The sequence below is a fragment of the Danio rerio genome, chromosome 23 (genome assembly GCF_052040795.2).
Source record: "Danio rerio strain M-AB ecotype USA chromosome 23, GRCz13ab, whole genome shotgun sequence".
Classification (NCBI taxonomy): Eukaryota; Metazoa; Chordata; class Actinopteri; order Cypriniformes; family Danionidae; genus Danio; species Danio rerio.
The window spans coordinates 1,974,145-2,000,887 of NC_141043.1; the positions used below are offsets into that span (position 1 = coordinate 1,974,145).

The 26,743-nt window shown below is 41.5% G+C and overlaps 1 protein-coding gene and 2 long non-coding RNA genes across 4 annotated transcripts in view; 1 reads left to right on the top strand and 2 right to left on the bottom strand.

Moving 5' to 3' along the window:
* Nucleotides 1-20,351, bottom strand: part of LOC147838132 (uncharacterized) — a 41,234-nt gene extending 20,883 nt beyond the window's left edge. The window contains exons 1-2 of the long non-coding RNA XR_015523025.1: nucleotides 18,740-20,351; nucleotides 13,342-13,482 (exon numbers count right to left, since the gene is read on the bottom strand). This is a non-coding gene — a long non-coding RNA (uncharacterized LOC147838132). The remainder of the gene's footprint in view (nucleotides 1-13,341; nucleotides 13,483-18,739) is intronic.
* The window catches only part of LOC147838133 (uncharacterized), a 92,792-nt gene continuing 81,993 nt past the window's right edge, over nucleotides 15,945-26,743 (top strand). Inside the window, exons 1-2 of one of the 2 annotated variants that reach the window (XM_087306331.1) lie at nucleotides 15,945-16,574; nucleotides 16,863-20,313. In XM_087306331.1, coding sequence (XP_087162457.1) covers nucleotides 17,416-20,313 — 2,898 coding nt within the window. In that variant the 5' untranslated portion in view covers nucleotides 15,945-16,574; nucleotides 16,863-17,415. Of the gene's footprint in view, nucleotides 20,314-26,743 lie in introns of those variants that run through there. The other variant, XM_087306330.1, reaches the window with a different exon arrangement.
* On the bottom strand, nucleotides 22,822-26,281 carry LOC147838134 (uncharacterized). The gene is made up of 3 exons (XR_015523032.1): nucleotides 26,080-26,281; nucleotides 25,237-25,367; nucleotides 22,822-25,053 (listed from the first exon to the last, which is right to left on the bottom strand). It is a non-coding gene; the product is annotated as an uncharacterized LOC147838134 (long non-coding RNA).

Below are 26,743 nucleotides of genomic sequence, written 5' to 3' on the forward strand. Positions count from 1 at the left end.
ACACACCAGAAAACACAATATCCACACAGGCCATGAAATAAAAACCTTTTTCTCCAAGGACTCCCACTTTGGGCCATGTGTTGGACGTGAAACATTCCAGAAGCGTTAAATGATTCCTGAAGGAAATCCAATCCCCACTGCAGCGTGTAGGCTAGCCCCTTCGTTCCCTGGTTTTCAGTGGTTCAAAGGTGTTTACCATGAAAACCTTCTGTGCCTTTTCCCCGCATCCCTTCCTACGTTACAGGTAAATGTCCATAATCGTTTGCGTCTCGGCGTGTGGCAGCAGAAAATCTTTGATGAATGAAGAAAACCCCCTGTGAAGGAGACCAGGAAGAGTTTCTGAGGGGCCTCGATAATTCATCAAAGACACGTCGATAGACCCTTCAATTCTTCACAGAAGATCTCACACGCTTAAAGAAGGTCAGAACTTTCTCCACACTCTTAAGAGAAAAGGATGCTGGGACTGAGCTTCAGGCCACACGGAGATTTGATTCAGAGCGTGAACACTTCAAATTACTTTCTGATACAGACTGTGAGCGTTCTGCGTTTAGGTCCATCTGTTCGTAGATGACAGTGACTAAATAGATGTGTATGTGCACTCACAGTACGCAGGAAAGGTTATGTTGTCAGATTGACGCTCGCAGCTTTAGATGAGAGGCCTGGAGATGACATGAGCATGACTGGCAGATGCCCACTGAAGGGACACTCATCAACACACACCAATGTCAATCAGCACGATCTGCTTTTCCTTTCAGGCCACAGTTTGTGTTCTGAAACCTTCATGTACCTTTGAAGAAGTTCAAGTTCAGAAACAAATTATAAGGCCGTACTCACACTAGGTACAGTTGCCTCGAACCGGGCCAAAGCACGCTTGTCCCCTCTTCCGTCTTCCCCGATGGCCCGCACTCACACCACAAATGGGCCTCGGCACGCTTACGTCATCGCTGCTGTGCTGTTCAGTGCGAAGCGCTCTCTCACTCAGCAGCACAGTGGAGATTTCTCTAGTTATATCGTTTCAGTCGTTGGTTATGCAGTGACATGCAGTCAAATATTTCGCCAAACAGTCCTTAGAGATGCGGTGACACGCAGTCAGATATTTCGCCAAACACATCCGCCACTTTTGGCGCTCATAAACAATCATAAAGCTCTCGTTTTCTGCACGTTTGCTGAAGGTGCAGCTGTCGTGCAGTGAGGGGGTTTGCGAATTTAATAAGCTACGGCAGTTTGCGTTCACTGAACAGTAAGAATGATTAATAAATCCATATGAAACAGCCCCTTAAAAGTCACGTATCGCTTTCAGTTTCGGGCTTTGGCACGTTTTGCACTCACACACAAGCGTACCGCGCCAAAGCCCAAGTGAACCGCGCTCAGGCACACCTCTTCCAACCGGGCCAGGGCCGGCCAAGTGAACCGTGCCTGAGCCCGATTCAGCGCACTCACACTTCTCAAACGATCCGGGAAACGGGCCTGGGCACGGTACGGATGGCATAGTGTGAGTAGGCCCTAAATATCTAGACATCTAAACTCTCCCAGACTGTATACATTGTTGCTCCCTGATCCCTGCAAATTAGACACAATGGACCTTTATCACGTTTCTCAGTGGAGCGCAGGGAATCAGAGAGTACAACAAATATATATTTTTTTAAAATCACATTTGCTGAAATAATAAAAACTCCACATCAGACCTGCCAACACTCCCATTTTTCCCGGGAGTCTCCTGTATTTCAGACCCATCTCCCGCCCATCTCCTGTATTGTTCGGTCTCCCAGAAAACTCACGGAATTCCACCCTCCCACTCCTCAGCTTTTTTGGTACAGTCCGGCTAGCTTTTTGGTTCAGTCCCCTCTTCAGCTCCCCGCTCTTCAGTACGCGCGCATGCACCTTCCCCCCCGCTATTCACTTCGCACGGACCGACCGCCAACTTATCCAGCATATGTTTTACGCACTGGACGCCCTTCCAGCTGCAACCCATCTCTGGAAAACATCCGTACACAATCACACGCATACACTACAGCCAACTTCGCTTACCCAATTCATATTTATATCTTCGTAAATTTATTTAGATAATGCTTACACCACACAAGACAACTAACCTATATTCAAGTGTACAGATATCGGTTTTCCATGACTTTTCCAAAACTTTCTGAGTTTTTATGATTTTCCAAAACTTTTCCAGGCCTGGAAAATGCCATGTTAAAATTCCAGGACTTTGCCAGGTTTTCTATGACCATATGAACTCGGTAGGACTAATTATTTAAACAGATTTCTCTGATATCAATGCAATAAACTAATATATATATATATAGTCTTTTATTCTCTTGTCTACTTATTCCCTTTATTAATCTGGGGTCGCCACAGCGGAATGAACTGCCAACTTATCCAGCAAGTTTTTACGCAGCAGATGCCCTTCCAGCTGCAACCCATCTCTGGGAAACATCCACACACACATTCACACACACACACTCATACACTACGGACAATTTAGCCTACGCAATTCACCTGTACCGCATGTCTTTGGACTGTGGGGGAAACCGGAGCACCCGGAGGAAACCCACGCGATTGCAGGGAGAACATGCAAACTCCACACAGAAATGCCAACTGAGCCGAGGATCAAACTAGCGACCTTCTTGCTGTGAGGTGACAGCAATACCTACTGCGCCGCTGCATTTACTATATATATATATATATATATATATATATATATATATATATATATAATTTAACTTAATTTGCTCTCTAGCTTTCCTGGTCTTGTTCTGATTTGGCTTGCTTGAGTATCTTCCAGAATGTGCACGGAGGGGAAGTTTTACAGAATTTATCTGGACTTCTCCCAGAGCCCCACACATCGCTAACACACACACACACAGACCCACACACTGGCGCTCGCTAACATGTTCATGAGTGCAGGTGTTTGTTTTTAATTGGCTAGTTAGCTGAGAGACGTGTCTTACCTGACTGCTTACCGCTGGTGCGTGTCTCATTGCCACGAAGAGCCGCTGAAGCCTGTCAGGACTCAGGGCTCGACACACACGATTTCAAGTGGCACTTTGTCAGCAATTAGCCTAGATTTAGTGTCCTCATGTTGGCGGTTTGACGGGATTGCTTGGAAATGTCTCTGACCTCCATTTTTTTACATTTATATATACAGTTGAAGCCAGAATTATTAGCCCTCCTGAATTATTAGCCACCCTACTGTATATATTTTTCTCCAATTTCTGTTTAAATTAGAGAAGATATCCTCACCACAATCCTTTAATAAGGATTAATAATAACTGATTTATTTTATCTTTGTCATGATGACAGTAAATAATAATAGACTAGATACTCTTCTAGACATTTCTATACAGCTTAAAGTGACATTTGTTTTGGAGCTTGTACTGGTTTTCCAGTGGGCGGAGTTCCCTAATCATCTGAACATCTGAAGTGTTCTGTCAAAATATAGTCAGATAAGCGGGTAAAGTGACGTCACCGTGATATGTCAACATGACAGAGCTCTCTGTTCTTCTCCAATACATTGTGAAGCGATGTTTACCTAACCAGCAGACTAACTTCATTTCTGAGGAATATCCGTTACGCCAACGCTGAGCGTTTTGAAGGCTTGTCTAATGCTTGTGGATATGCTGGCTGATGTTTGTGCAGCGGCTGATGTTTGATCCTTCATTATGGCATGTTCATTATGGTGTATCGAACAGATCCAGAATGTCACTTTAGCATGAATGACACGTCACGTATGTACACAGAGCTTCAGCGTGTTTATTTCCACCCTGATAGGAATCAGGTGATGTTTCAAAGCCATATTGTTTTCTTGAGTTGCGGAAATGACAGATTCATGACATGACTGAATGTTTACTTCTATCGTTTTTATAAATGCGGGTTTGTAGGCTTCTCTGAGGCAGTGGGGACGTCCCCCTGATAAGGATTAACCATGGTTTCACTATAGTAAATATGAATGTGTTTTTTTTTTTTTTTTTGGTGCATATTACTCATGGTTATTATTTATAACCATGGTTTCACTATAGTAGTATTGCAGTACAGCTATGGTCATGATACATGTTGGAACTACAGAACCAAATCAGGTTGTATTAAAAAAATATGCATTAACATCTAATTCATACCTGTCAACATTTGGATGTGAAAATAAGGGATATGCCCACCATAATAAGGGATAAAACAAAAACAAAAACTGCAAAAAACACGTTGCTCCTTGGACAAATTTCGCGATCTTCAAAAATTTATATAGGGGTACGTATCTACACTGAGCCTGCGTTGTATTTTTTTTTTTGTACATTTCTATGCTTTTGAAATGCATTATGGTACCTTGATCTCTTGTGTCTTTTGTGAATTTTGATGTTAAAAGGTTTGACAAAGAGATTTGTATTGACATTTGTAGTCAATAAGGTGATGCAACATTTGGGTTATGAGCTACCTTTAATTTCACAGATATATTTCTATACTTTATATATTGTTTCTCATGCAATATATTGCTTTAGACACTTAAAAATGTCAACGTCAAAACTGTCAATGCATAGGGTCAGTGTCCCATGAAGGAAATATTTGGAAAACAGCCATGAATCACGAGATAAAGGCAAGTTATATTAATTACAAGCATACAACAAGTTTCAGTACCATGTACAAATACAAAGTTCTTACTGTACTGTGTTCATAATGTATTGCAGAACACTTTAAGGTTTGAGGGTGGGTTAAGGTGTAAGGGATGGCCAACAGTGTAATTACAAATGTAATTACAGAAATGAATTACAGATTTAATTACATGCAGGTATTTAATCAATTACAGTAAAAGTACAACATAAAAACCAGCCCAGACTCATTCTAATTATGTACCCCTGTACATATTTCTGGAGAACGCCAAATATGTCCCAGGAGGTAAGTTTTTTTTTTTTTTTTTTTTTGCATTTTGTGTTCTCGGTAATCCACCAGAGGCTGCTGTGTATGTTTTTTGAGATCTCAGATTTCTCTTGCGAGTGCCATTTGTGCCTCCTGTTCTTGCGTAAATCCACCAGAGGCCATTGACTGACTGACTGACCAACCGATCCCTCCACTCTCCTCCTTTTCCAAACCCTAACTTTTTGCTTGTTTTCAAAAGTAATTCAGAAAAAGAAAAGCCCTCACGTCAGCCTGAGTTTTACTATGTTATCAGATTTTAACACATTCTCACCCTTATATATATATATGTTTATTTCTTTAGCATTCAGCTGGTAAGCATGAAAAGCAATGGCATCATACCCCTCCGTATCGTTCTTTTTTAAGATGAAATGCAGCCATGTGTTCCTCTGGATACACAATTCATGCTCTCCGGAAATGTATATAGGGCTACGTTTTCAGAATGAACTTATGTTGGTAAAAACATGTATTTACCCAATAAGCACATCGTAACAAATGATTAATTTCAGTGCAAGTAGATATTAGTCTACTATTAGATATCTAATCTAGATATCTGATTGATTGTGAACGGACCTTGAGCGAATGAGCATAATTTGTCATGAATGCTAACATATTTTGAGTCACCTGCTCATGGGAGAAAGCGTTACGCCATTAGTTGTTCTCCTACCTTCAGCTGTATGAAGTGACTTTGTCTTTCTCTTTAATTGAAGGGTTTGAGATAGTTTACAGGCTGCTCAACTGCTCAACCGACAGCTGTTCCCCGAGTCTTTCTGCCATTCATAAAAAGGCATGAAATCACCCATTTTATACATTTATAGACACAGCGCAAGCTCTTTTCCACAGTCCAGTGACACTCATAAACACACGCTGTCCCTCACTAGAGTTTTATAACGCAACCCAATCACTCTCACCCGGATGCCAAGAACAGCTCACTCTCATCCAAACGGGAATGACAAATGAATGACATTTACGGAGCCGCTCTGAATCCTGCCCTTCAGCTAATTTATTGTGCTATATATGTTGTTGTAAAACGGATAGCTTTTCCTCTAAATTCTGATTGGACAATTCTGACGCGAAATGGACACAAGTTACATTAAAGCAAGGCTAGAAACATTGTACTTGGCATTTGTAAATGCAATGCATACATATAGAGCATTACATCAGCTCATAACATGACTTTTGCTGCTTGTTCAAACTACGTATTTAATATGAGTCGAAACAACACAATTCAATTTTTCTTTGACACAACTGTTTTGTCCAATTAAATTTATAAAAATGAGTAAGCTAGCTTAATTCCTCCATGTTGTCCCAACACAAATCGATTGAGTTGAACCCAGCATTGTTTTATATTGTACACTGAACATTTATTTTGCTGTTTATTCAAACTACTTATTTAAAAAGAGTTGAAACAACGAAATTCTTGTTTTTGTCGGGTCAATACATTGTTCTATATTTAATCTACTTCAATTTGTAAAAACGATTTAACTTAAGCTATTTGTGCTGGGACAACTTGAAGGAATTGTGCGACAATTTTTTCACGTAGCTCTAAAGCTGGGCGATATGGCAAAAAATGATCACGATAATTTTATATTGGTCGATATTGATAATTATCACGATAAATGTAAAACGCAGCTTTGTGCAAGGCACGGCTTTCGAAAATGATGACATGAAAATTTGCTGGGTAGTTGCGCTGGTTTACCAACACTTGTTCGGGTCAATCATTTTTTAGCGTCTTCATAAGGGTGGTACTGCTTAAAACGATGAAACTTGTGGTGTTGCCTGCTTTTGATGACACGAGTCGTCTGCGCAGTTTGCAGTGCACGTTGCTCTGTTTTATGTCGGATTAAAAAACTATGTAGCTCAAGATTTGCTCGAGAATAGCTCAAGAATTGCTTCCTTGTCCTCATTTGTAAGTCGCTTTGAATAAAAGCGTCTGCTAAATGACTCAATGTAATGTAAATGTAAGGTTACTGAAGTCTTGTGACGTTTCTTGTCAACAATGTTTGTTTCTTACTCCTCCAAGTACAACTAACACTGGATGGCTGTACACTTGTATACTGTCTGCGGCATCCGGAAGGGCAGGCTGCAAAATGCCTGCGCAGCGTTACGCATAGTGCGTAAATATTATCAAGCAATTATCGAACTGTCATTATAGTTTTATCGAAAATTTATTATCTTGGTAATTGTCGATATCGAATTATCGCCCAGCCCCACGTAGCCCTATGTACATTTCTGGAGATCGCAAACTATGTAGCCAGAGGTATGTATGGCTTTATTTCGTCAATTAAACGAACGCTACGATGTTGTATGACGATGTTCCTTTTTGTGCTTACCAACTGACCGCTTACCTCCGTATGGACGGCTTTCCCACTGTTTCTCGCAGTTTGCCCAGTAGCTCGCCACGTACTTCGGAGGATTTGAGACACGGAGCGGAATTGTGACGACGGGGTTGGAGTTCGGCAAAGAACAGTTCCAGAAAGCAGGTAAGACATAAATAAAAGCCAAAAAATAAATAACAGGGTGAGAATGTGGTAAGACCTGAAAATGTGGTAAAAATCAGGTGGTCGCCAGGGCTTTTCTTTTTCTGGATTGCTTTTGAAAACACTGGGTTTAGGAAAGTAGGTGGGTGCTTGTCAGTCGGTGCTTTATAAAACTCTATAGGTTGGAAGGACGAGGGCGGGGGATTGGTCGGTCGGTCAGTCAGTCGACCGCGTCTTCTGGTGGAGATCTCAATAAGCATACACAGCGGTCTCTGGTGGATTCGCAAAAACAAAAACTGCCAAAGAAAGTATCTCCTGGGATGTATTTGTTGTTCTCCAGAAATGTATATAGGCATGTATGTTTTCAGAATGAGACTGGGTCGCTCATTCTTTCATTTTCTTTTCGGCTTAATCTCTTTATTAATCCAGGGTCACCACAGGGGAATGAATCGCACACTTATCCAGCACGTTTTTAAGCAGCGGATGCCCTTCCAGCCGCAACCCATCTCTGGGAAACATCCAAACACACTCATATGATATGGACAATTTAGCCTACCCAATTCACCTGCACCGCATGTCTTTGGACTGTGGGGGAAACCGGAGGAAACCCACGCGAACACAGGGAGAACATGCAAACTCCACACAGAAACACCAACTGACCCAGCCGAGGCTTGAACCAGCGATCTTCTTGCTGTAAAGGCGACAGTACTACCTACTGTGCCACTGCGTCACCGAGACTGGATTGTTTTTTTACAGTTTAGTTGGCTGAAATCAAAGTGTTTTACCGTTTAGATCTTGTTTTATTTTGAAGAGATGCCTGTTACAGTAGGCTTGCTTCATAAAGGCACCACCTTGAGCATGTTCAGTAAAGCATGAGTGCCAGAGCCGCGTCTCTATTTCACTACAATACAGGGAAAAGGCTTTCAGTCAAAATCTATCAGACCTTACGCTGACCCTTTGGTTTTGCATGCTGAACATTAACATGTATATGACTATATTCCTGAAAGGAATGTGACTTATGAGAAAGTTCACACAACGGTCTTCAGCTCCTGAAGGAAACGTGAATTCAAGTAATCTGACAGGCTTCACATTACAACCTGCAGTACATTTAACATAAAAGTTGGTTTAATTAGAAACGTTGAAAACTTTTTGGCTCCAGAACAATGAACGGGAGGTTGCCATCCTTTTCTTAGTTCTGGTCTGAATGTGGATCACATTAATTTTGTTCTTATGCATTAAAGGAACACACTACTTTTGGAGTGGAAAAAAATATGGAAATACTGAGAAATATGCTTGTTTACAGCTTCTCAAGAGTTATACAGTCAAGCTTTATCACTTTAGGTCTGGTGGGAGAGCTTAGATTATTTTAGCAATAAATCAGTGAATGGGATTGGACCATTAGCATTACACTTAAAAATGTAAATGAGTTGTGATCATTTTCCTATTTCAGGCTTTACTCTTCTGCAATTTCTTTGTGTGCTAATGTAACAGAGACCAGCTATTAAATTGCTGTAGCAAAAGACTTTAGAGGCCTTGTTCTTTAGCCTCCTGGTTCGAGCAACCAACTCCCTTGCAAAGATTCGTCAGTTCAATCCCAGCTCAGATTACAACCCAGGCTCATTCTGAAAATGTACTAAATACATTTCTGCAGAGCGCTAATACATCCCAGGAGCTACTTTTTATTGCAGTTTTTGCCTTTGCAGATCCACCAGAGCTCGCTGTTTACGCTTTAGAGATCTCCTATGAGTGCTATTCACACCTGCTGTTCTCATGTTAATCCACCAGAGGCCGCTGTTGATTGACTGAATCCCCCTCCTCCTTCCCTTAACCCAACCGACAGTGTTTTAAAATGCAATCCAGAAAAAGAAGAGCCCCCGTGGCAGCCTGATTTTTTTTTTACTATAATTTTTAGATTTCACCACGTTCTCACCCTGTTATTTACTTGTTTATTTTATTTTTCGGCTTTTGTTTTTGTCTTACCTGCTTTCTGGAACCGTTCTCTGTTGGACCCTGTTGTCACAGTCAAGTCTCAAAAGATATCACAAGTCCATCCAGGTACGTGGCGAGTTACTGGACAAACTGGTGACAGCGGAAATGGCGTTTATACTGAGGTAAGTGGTCAGCTGGTTTGTTTTAAAGATGAACTGCAGCCATGCTTACCTCTGGCTACATATTTCCGCTGTCGCCACTGGCTCGCATGGTTTAGGACCTGTAGAGCTACACATCGATGAATTTGCTCTTCAGTGCTTGGACTCTCAGTAATGACTTTAAACCACACTGAACTGAGCTAAACTGAACTGAACTTAAACACTAAAAACTGAACTACCCTGATCCAGTTACTATGACTATTTATGTAAAGCTGCTTTGACACAATCGACATTGTAAAAGCGTTATACAAATAAAGCTGAATTGAATTAAATTGAATATTTCGCAATCTCCAGAACTGTTTAAAGGGGTACGTTTTCAGAATGAGCCTATGCTGTTGCAACGCTTTGTGGTGATGTAGGACCGGGGGGTTACACTAAGACCATTCATTCATTCATTTTCTTTTTGGCTTAGTCCCTTTATTAATCTGGAGTTGCCACAGCGGAATGAACTGCCAACTTACCCATCTCTGGGCAACTACCATACACGCTCATTCACACTCATACATTCGTATAAATGCAAGTCTATGGGGAAAAAAGTGCAGTGTGACCACAGCTTAACAGTGGGGAGACCCTTGCTTTGCTATGACGTTTTTTTAATCACTTTCAAATCACTTAAACAATTAAATTGCTTTGTATTGTACATTGTATGTTTTTTTTTTTTTTGGTTGTGTTAGTTATTGATATTATTCTATATTTTACCTTTGTTACTTTCTGTCATGATGACTCTTGGATAGATTTACTATGGTAATGAATATGTGTATGGCAATGTTGATGTGTTCGGTCTTGGTGGAATAGATCTGCTGTGCTGCTGCTGCTGCTGCTTTGATTATTATGACAGCGCCAGTACAGAGACTTGCTACTGCCAGTTTCTACACAAACAAAATGTTGGAGAGCAAGCTGATTGGCTGTTGAGGTGACAACAATCAATGTCCGGCACCATTTACTGACATAGGAGCAGTTTAGGTGACTTAGGCCCAATTCTAATTCTATTTTTGTACCCCTTCCCCTTGGCCCTTACAACCGAGGGTTAAGAGGAAAGGCTTCAAAATGTAACCCTAAAAATTGGGACAGCACTACAGCACTTGCACACGTCATCAGATGTCATCGCAATCTCTTGCTTCATATGAGATCAGATGATGGCGACTGCTGTAGTTAGTCCAGTTTCTTTGGTATTTATCTTTAGGAAATCACTGAAGGCATATATTATGTTATCATGACGATCTAATGTGGCAATAAGATCGTAACTGTACTGTGTGTTTAACACAGTGGCCATATTCATCAACGTAAAAACCAAAAACAACATCAACATTATAGCAGACACTGTAAAAAGCTCATTCCCAGCCACTAGACATTACTGACAGGGTATTCGAGTATTATCGAGTGTCAAAATGTTGTGGGCTAGGAAAAGAAGAAAGAAAACATAATAATTAAAGACCTGATGTGGTTCACTGCTAAACACTCACTAAGAAAAGCTCAGGTAATCTTAATAACTACCCATCACAACACTATATTCACACTCTCACTTGCGAGAAAACATCTGGCCGCTTGCCTCTCGCACAGATTTCTGATCAATTATCGTTTCTTTGCACATCAAACAGCACACACACACACACACACACACACACACACACACCAAAAAGTAAGAAACAGACTTGTCCACATTCCGGCAGCATGCCTCACTCCGGACAAACTTTACACACCTTCCTTTCTCTGTTTCCAACCTGTTCTCTCTTTCCACGGCCAGCACTCAGGGAGTCGCACATGAAAGAGCTGCCTATAAAAAAAGAGCTAATCTCCTAGTTCTTAAAACACGCTGCGTTTATTTTTACAATCTGCAGCTGCACCTCCCCAGCGCCGCCAGTTACGTGTGCTTGCATGCATTCATGTGTGTGTGAGAGTGTGTGGAAAGTGTTCTGGAGTTGGAATTGAGAAGAAATGTAAGAACATATGACGGAGAAAAGAGAAAGAGACCTTTATTGTTCTCCAGAGGGGAATACAATTTTGACATGTTCTCAGGCCTTCACAAGTTATAGTTTAGATGCTAAAAACCACTAGGTGACTTTTGCAGTTAAAATCTTGAAAAGCCATTTACTTTTAACACTAAACACCAGTTTGGAAAAAAGAGTTAATCTAGAGTGAAGTGTTTGCTGGTGTTCACTTAAAAAAAAAAATGCTTGGTTTGACCAGTTGACAAATTTTTAGAACTTAACAACCAACCAGATTTGAGTGGTTATTGTGAGCTGAGATGGTGAATGTGGGTGATTGATGGAGTCGGGTTGAGGTATCATGGACTTATATGTGGAGATAGAGTGTGGGTTGAGGAAACATGGATGTATATGTGGAGATGGAGTCTGGGTTAAAGAATCATGGATTCATATGTGGAGATGGAGTCTGGGTTGAGAAATTATGGACTCATATGTTGATATGGGGTCTTAGTTGAGAAATTATGGACTCATTCGTGAAGATGGAGTCTGAATCGAGGAATCATGGACTCATATGTAAAGATGGAGTCTTATTTGAGGAATTATGGACTAGTATGTGAAAATAGAGTCTGGGTTGAGGAATCATGAGCTTATATGTGGAGATAGAGTCTGGGTTGAGGAATTATGGACTAGTATGTGAAAATAGAGTCTGGGTTGAAGAAACATGGGCTTATATGTGGAGATAGAGTCTGGGTTGTGGAATCATGGGCTTATATGTGGAGATAGAGTCTGGGTTGTGGAATCATGGGCTTATATGTGAAGATAGAGTCTGGGTTGTGGAATCATGGACTTATATGTGGAGATAGAGTCTGGGTTGTGGAATCATGGACTTATATGTGGAGATAGAGTCTGGGTTGTGGAATCATGGACTTATATGTGGAGATAGAGTCTGGGTTGAAGAAACATGGGCTTATATGTGGAGATAGAGTCTGGGTTGAGGAATCATGGGCTTATATGTGGAGATAGAGTCTGGGTTGAGGAAACATGGGCTTATATGTGGAGATAGAGTCTGGGTTGAGGAATCATGAGCTTATATGTGGTGATAGAGTCTGGGTTGAGGAAACATGGGCTTATATGTGGAGATAGAGTCTGGGTTGTGGAATCATGGGCTTATATGTGGAGATAGAGTCTGGGTTGAGGAATCATGGGCTTATATGTGGAGATAGAGTCTGGGTTAAGGAATCATGAGCTTATATGTGGAGATAGAGTCTGGGTTGTGGAATCATGGGCTTATATGTGGAGATAGAGTCTGGGTTGAGGAATCATGGGCTTATATGTGGAGATAGAGTCTGGGTTGAGGAATCATGGGCTTATATGTGGAGATAGAGTCTGGGTTGAGGAAACATGGGCTTATATGTGGAGATAGAGTCTGGGTTGAGGAATCATGGGCTTATATGTGGAGATAGAGTCTGGGTTGAGGAAACATGGGCTTATATGTGGAGATAGAGTCTGGGTTGTGGAATCATGGGCTTATATGTGGAGATAGAGTCTGGGTTGAGGAAACATGGGCTTATATGTGGAGATAGAGTCTGGGTTGAGGAAACATGGGCTTATATGTGGAGACAGAGTCTGGGATGAGGAAACATTGACTCGTGGGGATGGAGAGTGGGTTGAGGAATCATGGACCAATATGTGAAGATGGAGTCTTATTTGAATAATTATGGACTCGTATGTGAAAATGGAGTCTGGATTGAGGAATCATGGACTTATATCTGGAGACAGAGTCTTGGTTGAGGATTTACGGACTCATATGTGTAGATGGAGTGTGGGTTGAGGAATCATGGACTTAGACTCATGTGTGAAGATGGAGTCTGGGTTGAAAAATAATACACTGAAATATAAAGAAGCAGTCTGGGTTGAGGAATTATGGGCTCAAATGTGGAGATGGAGTCTGGGTTCAGAAATCTAGGTCTCATATGTAGATATGAAGTGTGGGTTGAGAAATGGTGAACTCATATGTTGAAACAAAGTCTAGATTTTGGGAATCATGAACTCAAATGTGCAGCTGGAGTCGAGTTGAACTCAACACATTATGAGATCCCACCCTTAAATGTGCCCTGACCCTTGAACTCTTCTTCTTGCGCTGGCATTTTCTGGTTTTCCTTGCCAGAGTTCAGCAAAATCCAGACTCCTCATAGAATATCTGCAACAACATTAAAGTTCATTATTCAGAGATGAGAAATGTGTGAACTTCTCTAAAAGTGTCATTAAAGTCTAGCTTTGTAACAGTGAACTTGTTGTGTAAATACATGTTTTTTACATTGTGTTTGATTAGATTTGTAATGACATCTTTAATTAATTTCTGTAATTACATTCATAATTACACCCTCAAACCTACCCAGACCACCAACCCTGTCTCAAACCCTACCCTTATCCTACCTCAAGAGCAGCACATGTTCTGCAATACATTATGAACACAGTAAGGACATTGTATTTATTTTTTGATGTATTTATTTTTTGATGCAAGTACATAGTAGTTCAGACTACCTGATATATAGTGGGACCCACATGCTGCTTACCAATGCAACAGCATTAAAAGTACTTGCATGTGTTCACAGACTTGAGTGTTTCACGTCTTTTCATCCAGCAGATGAAAAGCTCCCCTACTTCTACTGGTCTTGAATTTGTTCTCCAGTAATATTTTTCTCATTTTCCACCCCCATTATCTCCTTATACCTTGCTCTTAATCCCACCATTCTTTATTGCTCTGCCTAATGACACACGAGTGTAGAATGTAGAACGCATTAGCGTGTGTGCTGCACGAAACCCTGCAGAATTGACTTTGTGGGAAACCGTCAAGTGTGTGTGAGTGAAGAAGCACAAGCGCTTGAGTCGAGAACTGATGTGTGTGTGATTAATGTGTGTTGTCCAGTGTGAAGCGTCCGGCCGCTTTTATCAGGAGTTCACCAGGGCAGGTCAAGTCTGTTGCACATGTCTGGGGTTCAGCAGAGCAGATAACACAACCATCACACATACTCTCACACACTTCACACCTCATACATCAGCATTACCCACCATGCCCTGGGAACAGAAGCGTGTCCTTATTAGAGTCACCTGTGGTCATACCTGTCGATCCACAGGTTTATGTTTATTAAAGTTTTTTTTATATGCTATTTCATACACAAAGGTAATTCAAGGTGATTGACATAAGAGGATTAAAGGAATCCAAAAATAACCACACTAAGACTAAGTAGAGCAGGGAAGTGAGTATTGTCAGGTATGGTTAGCCATACTGGATATTGGTCCTTTGTTTTTAGCTCATTCAAGTGCACATACACAAACACACAGACTTGTTCCTATATCCAGTTGAGGACTCTTATAGACGTAATGATGTTTCTACGTTAGGCGAGGCAGTGGCGCAGTAGGTAGTGCTGTCGCCTCACAGCAAGAAGGTCGCTGGGTCGTTGGTTCGAGCCTCGGCTCAGTTGACGTTTCTGTATGGAGTTTGCATGTTCTCCCTGCCTTCGCATGGGTTTCCTCCGGGTGCTCGGGTTTCCCCCACAGACTAAAGACATGCGGTACAGGTGAATTAGGTAGGCTAAATTGTCCGTACTGTATGAGTGTGTGTGTGAATGTGTGTGTGGATGTTTCCCAGAGATGGGTTGCGGCTGGAAGGGCATCCGCTGCGTAAAACTTGCTGGATAAGTTGACGGTTCATTCCGCTGTGGCGACCCCGGACTAATAAAGGGACTAAGCCGACAACAAAATGAATGAATACACTCTCAGAATAAAGTATGGGAGCTGTTGCTGGCGAAACAGTCCATATTGGTACCTCAAAGGTGCATTATAGTACCCAAAATGTACCTTTCAGGTACCATGATGGACATTTTAGGTACAAAAAAGCTCAACAAAGGCTGTACTATCTTCATCAGCTGAGAAAGTTTAAACTCCCGAAGAAGCTGCTGGAACAGTTCTACACCTCCATCATTGAATCAGTCATATGCACGTCAATAGCTGTCTGGTTTTGCTCAGCTACCAAATCTGACCTTCGAAGACTACGTCGAATAGTTCGGACTGCTGAGTGAATCATTGGTACAACCCTCCCTACTCTCCAAGAACTGTACTTATCCAGAGCAAGCAAAAGGGCTGACAAAATCACTCTGGACCCCTCACACCCAGCACACTGCCTCTTTGAACTGTTACTTTCTGGTCGACGCTACTGAGCACTGCGCACCAGAACAGCCCCACACAGAAACCTTCCCTCAGGCAATCCATCTCATATACATGTGATGATCGTAATTGTGAAACAAACATATCTACTTGCTGTACACTTTTTATACACAAACTCTTATTTAACAACACACTTTACATACTAATTTGCACATAACAGCTGCACATATAACAATGTATATAGTAATATACCTGTACATCACTTGCCAATTTGTATATTTGCATTCACCACTTTCTTCTATGTTTTTTTTTTGTTTTTTTGTCCTGTTTCTGTAATTCTGCTGCACTGTAGAAGCTCTGTCATCAAAACAAATTCCTCATATGTGGATACTGTTTAGTTCAGTTATGACTTTAGTCGGATTAAGGTGATCAAAAATGGCTGTTTGGAGATTATGTATGCCTACAGTTCAACATTCATGTTTAACTGAATAAACAGTGAGTAAACACAAGTACATCTTATTGAACATAATTCGTTTTCATCACCAACTATTATAGTAGAACAATTTCTCAAGCAGTTTGTGATGCATTTAAAAAACAGGAGATGAGCCCCTGGTCTAACCTGGCTCTGAAACCCGTTCTCAAAGACTTATTATTTGGGTAGCACACATATTCTGAATGCCTTCGGCAGAATTCAAACGAGCCATTTTAATCTAGATTAATTCCAAGATTAATCTAGATTTAAAAAAATAATCTATGCCCACCTATAATTTTTACATTATCAAAACTCTTTATTCTGTGCGAATTATAAGTATGTTTAACTATGGGGACCTCTGTTTTGGTCTCCATGTTTACACAAGTTCCCATGAGTATGTGTGCATTCACATTTAAATCCCCACCCAGCTGAAAAATCCAGCTTAAACCAGCCTAGGCTGGTTGGCTGGTTGACCAGGCTGGTTTTAGAGGGGTTTTGGCCATTTCCAGGCTGGTTTCCAGTTATTTCCAGCCTCGTCTCAGCTGGTCAGGCTGGAAAATGACCAGCCAAATCCAGCTAAAACCAGATTGACCAGCCTGGTTTAAGCTGGATATAGCTGGTTTTGGCTGGACTCCCAGCTTGGCTAGGCTGGTCAAGCTGGTTTTAGCTGGTCATCTCCCAGCCTAACCAGCTAAGACCAGGCTGGAAATGGCTGGAAAACCAGCCTGGAAGTGACCAAAACCCCTCTAAAACCAGCCTGGTCAACCAGCTAAAACCAGCCAACCAGCCTAGGCTGGTTTAAGCTGGATTTTTCAGCAGGGCACTGGGATATAAAAACAAGTGCACACACACAGAGAGAGTGATTTCCTAACCAGCATTCATGGTTTGTGTATGTGTATGGTTTGAGGACTTGTTTCCAGCTGTTTGTGTAAAGTTGTAGGACATTTAAACTTGCTTTCAGTTGTGTATAATACTAGAAGTTGTTTAGCCACTGTTTCCTTGGTTACTATAAGAGCTTGTGTAGCGAACGCAGACGCGGTTTCGCGTCGTCCGCCTCAGTTTCGGCCCTTGTTTTGACTCTCGAGGCGTGTCCAGCTGAATTCAATCAGCTAGTGCTTTGGGGTTATATAAACAACTAGTTCACCGCGGCAGCGGTCGCGGCAGCCTCGTGTGAAGACCGCCTCGTGTGAAGACCGACGAGGGTAAAGACCATCGACTCTACCTGCGCGACTCCACCGAGCAAAGACACCGTCAAAGCACTTGAGTACTTTACTGTATTGTTTTACTTTACACTTATTTTTTGTTGTCAGTGCACTTTTATTATGTGTTTTCTAATTCCTGTTGTTACTAACACTCGCAAAACACGGGAGGTACGCTGCAGGCGTAATCCTCACAACCTTCGTTCAATACATGTATCTACTATTTCACAACTCTCTCTCTCCGTGGGCCTCTGGAATTGTCAATCAGCTGTTAACAAGGCTGATTTTATTACCTCCATAGCTACATATTCTGACTATAATCTCATGGCTCTAACTGAGACCTGGTTGAGGCCGGAGGACACTGCTACACATGCTACTCTTTCTGCTAATTTCTCTTTTTCCCACACTCCTCGTCAGACAGGGAGAGGGGGTGGGACTGGACTACTAATTTCCAAAGAATGGAAATTTACTCTGATACCGTCCCTGCCAACAATCAGCTCCTTTGAATTCCATGCAGTCACCATTATCCACCCCTTCTACATAAACGTGGTTGTCATCTACCGCCCACCAGGTAAATTAGGTCACTTCCTAGATGAACTGGATGTTCTTCTCTCATCTTTTTCTAATTTTGCCACTCCCTTATTGGTGCTAGGTGACTTCAACATTTACGTTGACAAACCGCAAGCTGCAGACTTTCAGACTTTGCTTGCCTCTTTTGACCTAAAAAGAGCACCTACTTCTGCTACCCACAAATCAGGTAATCAGCTAGACCTTATTTACACACGACACTGCTTCACTGATCAAACAATAGTAACTCCACTACAAATATCTGATCATTTCCTTCTGTCTCTCAACATCCACATTACTCCTGAGCCGCCACACACTCCAACACTGGTTACCTTTCGCAGAAACCTACGATCTCTCTCACCCAATAGACTATCCACCATTGTTTCAGACTCTCTTCCTCCATCTCGCAAACTCACTGCACTTGATTCGAACAGTGCCACTAATACACTCTGCTCCACACTAGCATCATGTCTAGACCGATTATGTCCTCTTGCATCCAGGCCAGCCCGTGCCAGTCCTCCTGCACCCTGGCTCTCGGATGCTCTCCGTGAGCATCGCTCAAAACTTCGGGCTGCGGAGAGAATTTGGCGGAAAACTAAAAATCCTGCACATCTCTTAACATACCAAACTCTTCTGTCCTCTTTCTCAGCTGAGGTTACTTCTGCAAAGCAGACGTATTACCGTCTGAAAATCAACAATGCCACTAATCCTCGCCTACTTTTTAAAACATTTTCCTCCCTCCTCTATCCTCCTCCTCCACCCACATCCTCCACACTTACTACTGATGACTTTGCTACATTCTTCTGCACCAAAACTGCAAAAATCAGTGCTCAATTTGCTGCACCTACAACAAACACGCAAGATACAACACCAACACCACACACACTCACCTCTTTTTCTCAGCTCTCTGAGTCTGAGGTGTCCAAACTTGTGCTATCTAGCCATGCAACCACCTGTCCACTCGATCCCATTCCCTCTCATCTCTTGCAAGCCATCTCTCCTGCAGTCATACCAACACTGACTCACATAATTAACACATCTCTTGACTCTGGTTTATTCCCCACTACATTTAAGCAGGCTAGGGTAACCCCACTGCTAAAGAAACCCAACCTGGACCATACGCTACTTGAAAACTACAGACCAGTATCCCTGCTTCCATTCATGGCCAAGATTCTGGAGAAAGTAGTGTTCAATCAAGTCCTGGACTTTCTTACTCAAAACAATCTCATGGACAACAAGCAATCCGGCTTTAAGAAAGGCCACTCAACTGAGACTGCCCTGCTCTCGGTCGTGGAGGATCTCAGACTGGCTAAAGCAGACTCTAAATCATCAGTCCTCATTTTGCTGGACTTGTCAGCTGCTTTTGACACTGTCAACCACCAGATCCTGCTATCTACGCTTGAGTCACTGGGCGTTGCGGGCACTGTTCTACAATGGTTCAGATCTTACCTCTCTGACAGGTCATTCAGGGTGTCTTGGAGGGGAGAGGTGTCCAACCTACAGCATCTAAACACTGGGGTACCTCAAGGCTCTGTTCTTGGGCCACTTCTCTTCTCCATCTACACATCATCTCTAGGACCAGTCATCCAGAGACATGGATTCTCCTACCACTGCTATGCTGATGATACCCAGCTATACCTCTCTTTTCATCCTGATGATCCCTCGGTTCCAGCTCGTATCTCAGCCTGCCTGTTGGATATTTCACACTGGATGAAAGATCATCATCTTCAGCTGAACCTCGCAAAAACGGAAATGCTTGTAGTTTCTGCCAACCCGACTCTACACCATAACTTTTCAATCCAGATGGATGGGGCAACCATTACTGCATCCAAAATGGTGAAAAGCCTTGGAGTAACGATTGATGACCAACTAAACTTCTCTGACCACATTTCTAGAACTGCTCGATCGTGCAGATTTGCACTCTATAACATCAGAAAGATCCGACCCTTCTTATCTGAACATGCAGCTCAACTCCTTGTTCAAGCTCTTGTTCTCTCCAAACTGGATTACTGCAACTCTCTACTAGCTGGGCTTCCAGCTAACTCTATCAAGCCTCTTCAACTGCTCCAGAATGCAGCAGCACGAGTGGTCTTCAATGAACCTAAACGAGCACATGTCACTCCGCTGCTAGTCCGTTTGCACTGGCTGCCAGTTGCTGCTCGCATCAAATTCAAAACTCTGATGTTTGCCTACAAAGTGACTTCTGGCCTAGCACCTTCTTATCTGCACTCACTTCTGCAGATCTATGTGCCCTCCAGAAACTTGCGTTCTGTGAATGAATGTCGCCTCGTGGTTCCATCCCAAAGAGGGAAAAAATCACTTTCGCGAACGCTCACGCTCAATCTGCCCAGTTGGTGGAATGAACCCCCTAACTGCATCAGAACAGCAGAGTCACTCGCTATTTTCAAGAAACGACTAAAAACTCAACTATTTAGTCTCCACTTCACTTCCTAATCTGCAATTGCCTCTTTGAATATCACACTAACTGTACAAAAAAACAAAAAAACAAAAAAACTACTAACACTTCCCTTCTTAGACTTTACAGACCTGAAACTTGCCTTTAGTACTTATTCATTGTTGCTCTTAGTTGTGTAAATTGCTTCCTTGTCCTCATTTGTAAGTCGCTTTGGATAAAAGCGTCTGCTAAATGACTAAATGTAAATGTAAATGTAAATGGCATCTAACAGAAACATTAAATCTTGCGGTCTGATCATATTCTTTCAACCTTCATGCTGAAAAAAAAACCTCTTCTATTGGATTCACCAATGGATAATAGTATGGTGGAAGGAACTTCACTGTTCTCCCTTCATATGAGGCACACCAGTTCCTAACATTGATGGTTTCATGGAACATGTGTGTACAGCGGTTTTTCATAACTGAATGGACTGTTCTGAGTGTGATGGCTTACAAGATGTAAAATGGTTGAGAAGTTTTGAAAAGTTTGACAGTTTACATGAGAATCGACTCATCAGTTTTGATAAAAGAAGACATATGCAATTCATTTGTGTCCAAACTACAGACGATTGTACTAACTGTTTGCACACATGTGCCAAAGCCAGGGGCGGACTGGCCATAGGGACATTTCCTGGTGGCCTGACGGTCAATCTGGCCTGCCACCGTGACTCTGGCCTACTGCGCAGCCTCCCCACAACCTCACTTCACTTTCTTGATCGCATTAAATGCGACCTGAATAACAGTAACTTTTTCCCGGGTGGAAATGCTGTCCCAGTTCGCCCCTGGCCAAAGCACTTTCAATTTGATTAAATCAATAAGAAATGAAAATCTGATGTGAACAAGCGAACTGTTCTGAACGTAATGTTTCATCTTATCAAGAATTAAGCAAAAGCAATTGTGAAAAAAAAGTAAAACAGTTTTAAAAAGGAATACATTTTTTTTAATTGTCGGACGTAGCACAGTGCTCAACATCAGCAGTCAAATAAGTAGAAAAAAAGGTCTTACCTTTAAAATAAAGAGAAGTGTGTGTTATAGATTTGTATAAAGACTATAGATTAACATATAAGTGGAGACCTAGCGAACACTGAAAAGCAAGCGTGTGCGCAGCTGTAGATGATGCTATCTGCCAAAACAAGCACTAATCATTTCACTCAGCTCACCTCTTCACTTTCTTGTTCAATGTACCGTATTTAGTAAATCGTCCACTGAGATTCTGCGATTACCAAAAGGACCACACACTCACCGAAAGTACACTTTGAAGAATATCTTTAAGACTGCAAGTATGAGCATTTAAAGGGGATTTATCATACTTGTAGCATATTTAAAGTGCTTTAAAGGTTTTCTCAGTCGCTTTGGTACATTTCTCAGACCAGAACTGATATTTTTAAGATTGAAAACTGCCTGGGGGTGGCACGGTGGCTCAATGGTTAGCATTGTCTCCTCACAGCAATTTTTCAGAAATGGCATTTCTGAATGGAGTTTGCATGTTCTCCCCGTGTTGGCATGGGTTTCCTCCGGGTGCTCCAAGCCAAACACATGCACTTCAGGGGAATTAGGTGAGCCAAACTGACTGTCTTGTATGAGTATGTGTGTGAAGCAGTCGTTCATTTCTTTGAACAAGTTGCAAACGCTTTTGTGTCCATGTAAACAATTATGTACATTTCCCTGATGTTTCCTGCATTATTAACTGCTTATATCATGTTGATCAAAATAATAAATAATAATGGTCTCTGTTAACACGGTGAATGAACAAAACCGCTTTGTTTATTACACTAATACACAACAACATGTAGCATTCAGTTGAAGATTTAAGGAAACATATTATCCTGCTATTGTGTAGTCTGCCGCAAACTAGTTGTTGTAAACAAATGTAATAAATGATCATTATCATGACCATAATAATATACACTTGTTCTGTCTTGTTTATTTTTGACAGGAGTAAGTTGAATTTAGTATAAATCCTATTTCATAACATTCTTAAAAAAAACGTTTAATGATAATCAATAATTGAAAGTGATGTTAAATTAAATATGTTGCATGACTTCCAATAATCGGAGACATGTTTTTTATTGATTAAATATATTTTAAACATTTTCAAGAAAAGGACAGGATGATGTCTAAATAATAGTAAGAATTGGGAACATTTATGTTTAATGCGTAATGAGTTAGTATAGAGGAAAGTGTTTTATATTGTATACTCAAAGCTACTAAACCTAACCGAGGCTCATTCTGATTACGTACCCCTGTATATATTTCTGGAGAGTGCCAAATACGTCCCAGGAGGTGTGTTTTTTGCAGTTTTTGTGAATCTACTAGAGGCCGCTGTGTATGATTTTTCAAATCTCAAATTTTTTCACGAGTGGCATTTGTGCCTGCTGTTCTTGTGTAAATCCACCAGAGGCCGCTTTCGACTGACTGACCGGCTGAAACACGCACCCACCCCTTCCCTAAACCCAACCGATAGTGTATTAAAAAGCAACCCAGAAAAGGAAAAGCCTTGATTTTTACAAATTTTACCACATTCTCACCGTTATGTACTTGTTTGTTTTATTTTTTTGGCTTTTGTTTTAGTCTTACCTGTTTTTTGGAACCGTTTTTCGGTGTACTCAAACCCGTCGTCGCAATCAACTCCACTCTCCATTTCAAATCCTCTGACATTCTCTGACATACGTTTCTCTGGCTACATAATTCGCGATATCCAGTAGGGCTACTTTTTCAGAATGAGCCTGTGTTGACTAAACCCAAGCCTAAAAGTTTAAAGACAGACTTGAAAATGTGAAAAGCTGTATTGAAATATTTAAAGGAGCGACTTGATCCAAAGCTTGCAATCAAAATATACACAGAAAACAGAACAAAAGAAACAAAAATTAGTGCAAGAAAAGTCAAACACACTTATGGGTTCATTGTTGCTATGCTTTTTTACAGTATTCAACTTGTACTTGGATTCTACAATAGGAAAATACTAGTGACATAAAGTTATGTTCAGATTTAGGTATAATGTCTAGTTAATTTAATGACGAAAAAGTCTTTGTATGTACACATGAATTAGAACTGTGAAATAAATGTCGACTTTTCTGACCATATAAATATATGTTTTTAATTTTAAGAATATTTCTGGGAAACATATAAAATATAGTGTATATTTACAGTACACTCTTTTAATTTTTGTTTTAAAGACATAAATCAATTTCAAACTTGAATATGCTTCTTTTTTTAGCCAGTCTTTCAGCAGGGCACGCACAGAAACACATGTTGGCTTGTGTTTTCTAAGACTGTTGACTCTCCGCCGCACAGCTTCTCCACAGCTCCCCACTTTTCAAACACAATTAGGCCTGATCCATATAAACACACCACGGATGGCCTGATCCATCCGTCCACATGGTCCAATGTGCTTCTCATCTAGAACCTGCACGCTTTTCATCTCCATCCTCAAGGCCTCCAGAAATCTCACACAAACATATAAGGGACCATGAGTTTTGGTTAATGTTGGTGGGTGTTTGTTTGCAGAGCTCTGCGACTCTTAATCACACACTCGAGGGGTTTGCTTTAATAGTTGCATTTGGAAAATGAGCCGCCATTAAATCCAATGACAGCCATTTAAGCAGCACTAGCTATTAGCATGTGTGTACGGCGAGTGCTTGCACTTGTCCACACAAACAAGTGCTTGAACAAACAGGTTTCTCTTGTTGCCTGCGCTCTCCCCTCCATTGCTTCTTGAACACCATCGAGACTTTGGATTGCAACCACCTGTTCCTGTGGCCCGTCTAACCTCCCTAACCCTATCCCCATGCCACACTTTTTGTAATTTTGGACAAAATTCATTTATATGTTGCGATAATTGTCCCTAATTGTTTCTTTGAAGGAGACTGAGGCATTCGGGACATCTGGCCGACACATGTCCTGCATCCATGCGGCGAGCCGTGCTTCCAAGTGCTTATGAGAGGGCAACTTTGTACCCAGCGGGAAATTTGTTCTCCAACGGCCTTTGGGGGAAATCAGTGGCAAGCACAGTCGATCTATTTGAGTTCTGATGGTGACACTTTGACCCTGGTGAGATGATAAACATTGCATGAAACCCTTCAGTTCTTCTGAGTGCTGATGTTTGAGTCAAAATTAAGAGCAAGGGTTGTGGGATAGCTCAACCTTCTGACCCTGATGGTGAAAGTAAGGCACTAATACCCTCACTGGGGGTGGTGGAGATTCTCCACAGGGAATAGGTGTTCTTTACTTCAGTTTCCTCCAAACACATTTAGACCTGATCTTTTCTTAGTGATGAGCATGGGCCAGTCGACATGATTCGAATCTTTTGTTTTGGGATAGCTCAATCTTTTGACACTGATGGGGAAAGTAAGGTGCTTATATCCTCACTAGGAATTGTGGCGTTTCTCCACAGAAAATATTTGTCCTTCACTCCATTTTTTTCCCCCGAACACAGATCTGATCAATTATAAATTGATGTGCCTGTCCCAATCCATCCTGTCCACATGGTCTGTGTCTGTAGTTGTATCTGCTAATCCTGAAGGTGAAAGTAGGATGCTAATATTCTCACTGGGAATGGTTGAGTTTCTCCACCTGGAATAGATGTTCTTCAACCTGTTTCTTGCAAATATGTTTAGACCTGATTAATTTTTCGATATTGAGCTTGAACCAATGTGCCAGGTCCATGAGGTCAGAAGTTCTAGATTCTGAGTGCTGCTGTTTCAGTCAACATTTAGAGCAAGGGTTGTGGGATAACTCAACCTGCTGACCCTGATGGTGAAAGTAAGGCACTAATACCCTCACTGGGGATGGTGGAGATTCTCCATGGGGAATAGGTGTTCTTCACTTAATTTTCCTCCAAACACATTTAGACCTGATCTTTTCTTAGTGATGAGCATGGGCCAGTTGACATGATTTGGATCTGTAGCTTTGGGATAACTCAACCTTTTGACACTGATGGGGAAAGTAAGGTGCTTATATTCTCACTAGGAATGGTGAAGTTTCTCCAAAGGAAATATTTGTACTTCACACCATTTTTTTTTTTACGAACACAGATCAATTATAAATTGATGTGCCTGTCTGTTACGGCCCAAACTCAAAACTGGCTCGAATAACAACAACATTCAAGGTTTGAGCCGAACATATGAAAGACACAGACGTTCGAATTGTTAAATTGACGTTCCGTCAATACGTTTAATTTTCCATAAATCATACGTTTTCAAACGAAACAAAAAATTAATCAAGTAGACAGGTAGGGCAGCCAAGGTAAACAGGTCTCTGACTATACTGTTTTAAATGGACAGATCTTACCTAAACTCCCGTGAAAGGAATAAAAATAGGTGAGTCTTCCGGGCCACTGCTTACCTTCACTAAACTAAATAAATAACAAAACGTGACTATGAAAAAGAAACCCCTACCTGCTACAAAACAAAGTATCAAAATAAACAAACTAGTTAACACATTACGAATTTAGAATCAAAAGATTAACAGGAACAAAACACTAAATGGAGCGGCATCTAGATGAATGATCGCCGGGCTTGCGGAGCACCGCCAGTCAGACCGCCTGAGCGCAAGCCACCACCGAGCTGAGGGAGGGCGAGAGACTGCAAGACAGAGGGAGAGGGAGAGACGCCATTGCTGTCAGCTTTATATAGTGGGAATCCCCAGTGACGTCACGGGCATCATCCAATCCTGGATAAGCCGGGTGAAACACTCCTCCTAGAACTCAATCGCAAGCACAAACCGGCAATAAATAAATAGATTAAAGAACACAGACCCACGTAACACTGTCCCAATCCATCCTGTCCACATGGTCTGTGTGCCTGTAGTTGTATCTGCTAATCCTGAAGGTGCACCGGGAATGGTTGAGTTTCTCCACCTGGAATAGATGTTCTTCAACTTCTTACTTGCAAATACATTTAGACCTGATTCATTTTTAAATTTTGAGTTTGACCCAATCTGTCAGGTCCATGTGGTCGAAAGTTCTAGAAAAGAACTTGTTCACTTGTTGATGGTCAAAGCAAAGCCTGGCTCATACTGTACGATTTCAGCCATGACTGTCATCTGAGACAAATGTGGAAAATCCTAAGCTAAAATCTGTCATCTATGATCATTGGTTTGACATGTCCACCTACAGCCGCTTAATGGCAGTTGCGATTAAATTTTCCCTAAGATCTGAAGGTCGGTGCTTGTCGATTTTAAGAATTCAGACGTTTTCCTGCAGCATGACTTCAGCTACGACAAGTGTCAAAATGAGGACCAATAGGAGAGCCGAACCTGATGACACAATCAGCATGACAACTTCAAACCACTGCAGGGAAATGTCAAAACCGTTTTGTTTCTGGCTGTGAGCAAAAGTTTGATCATGTATGCCATGTGGTATCATGTCAGAACGTGGGGTAATGAAAGTGTCACAGATGCATGATGTCAAACTCCGGGTGAGTTTTCTTTG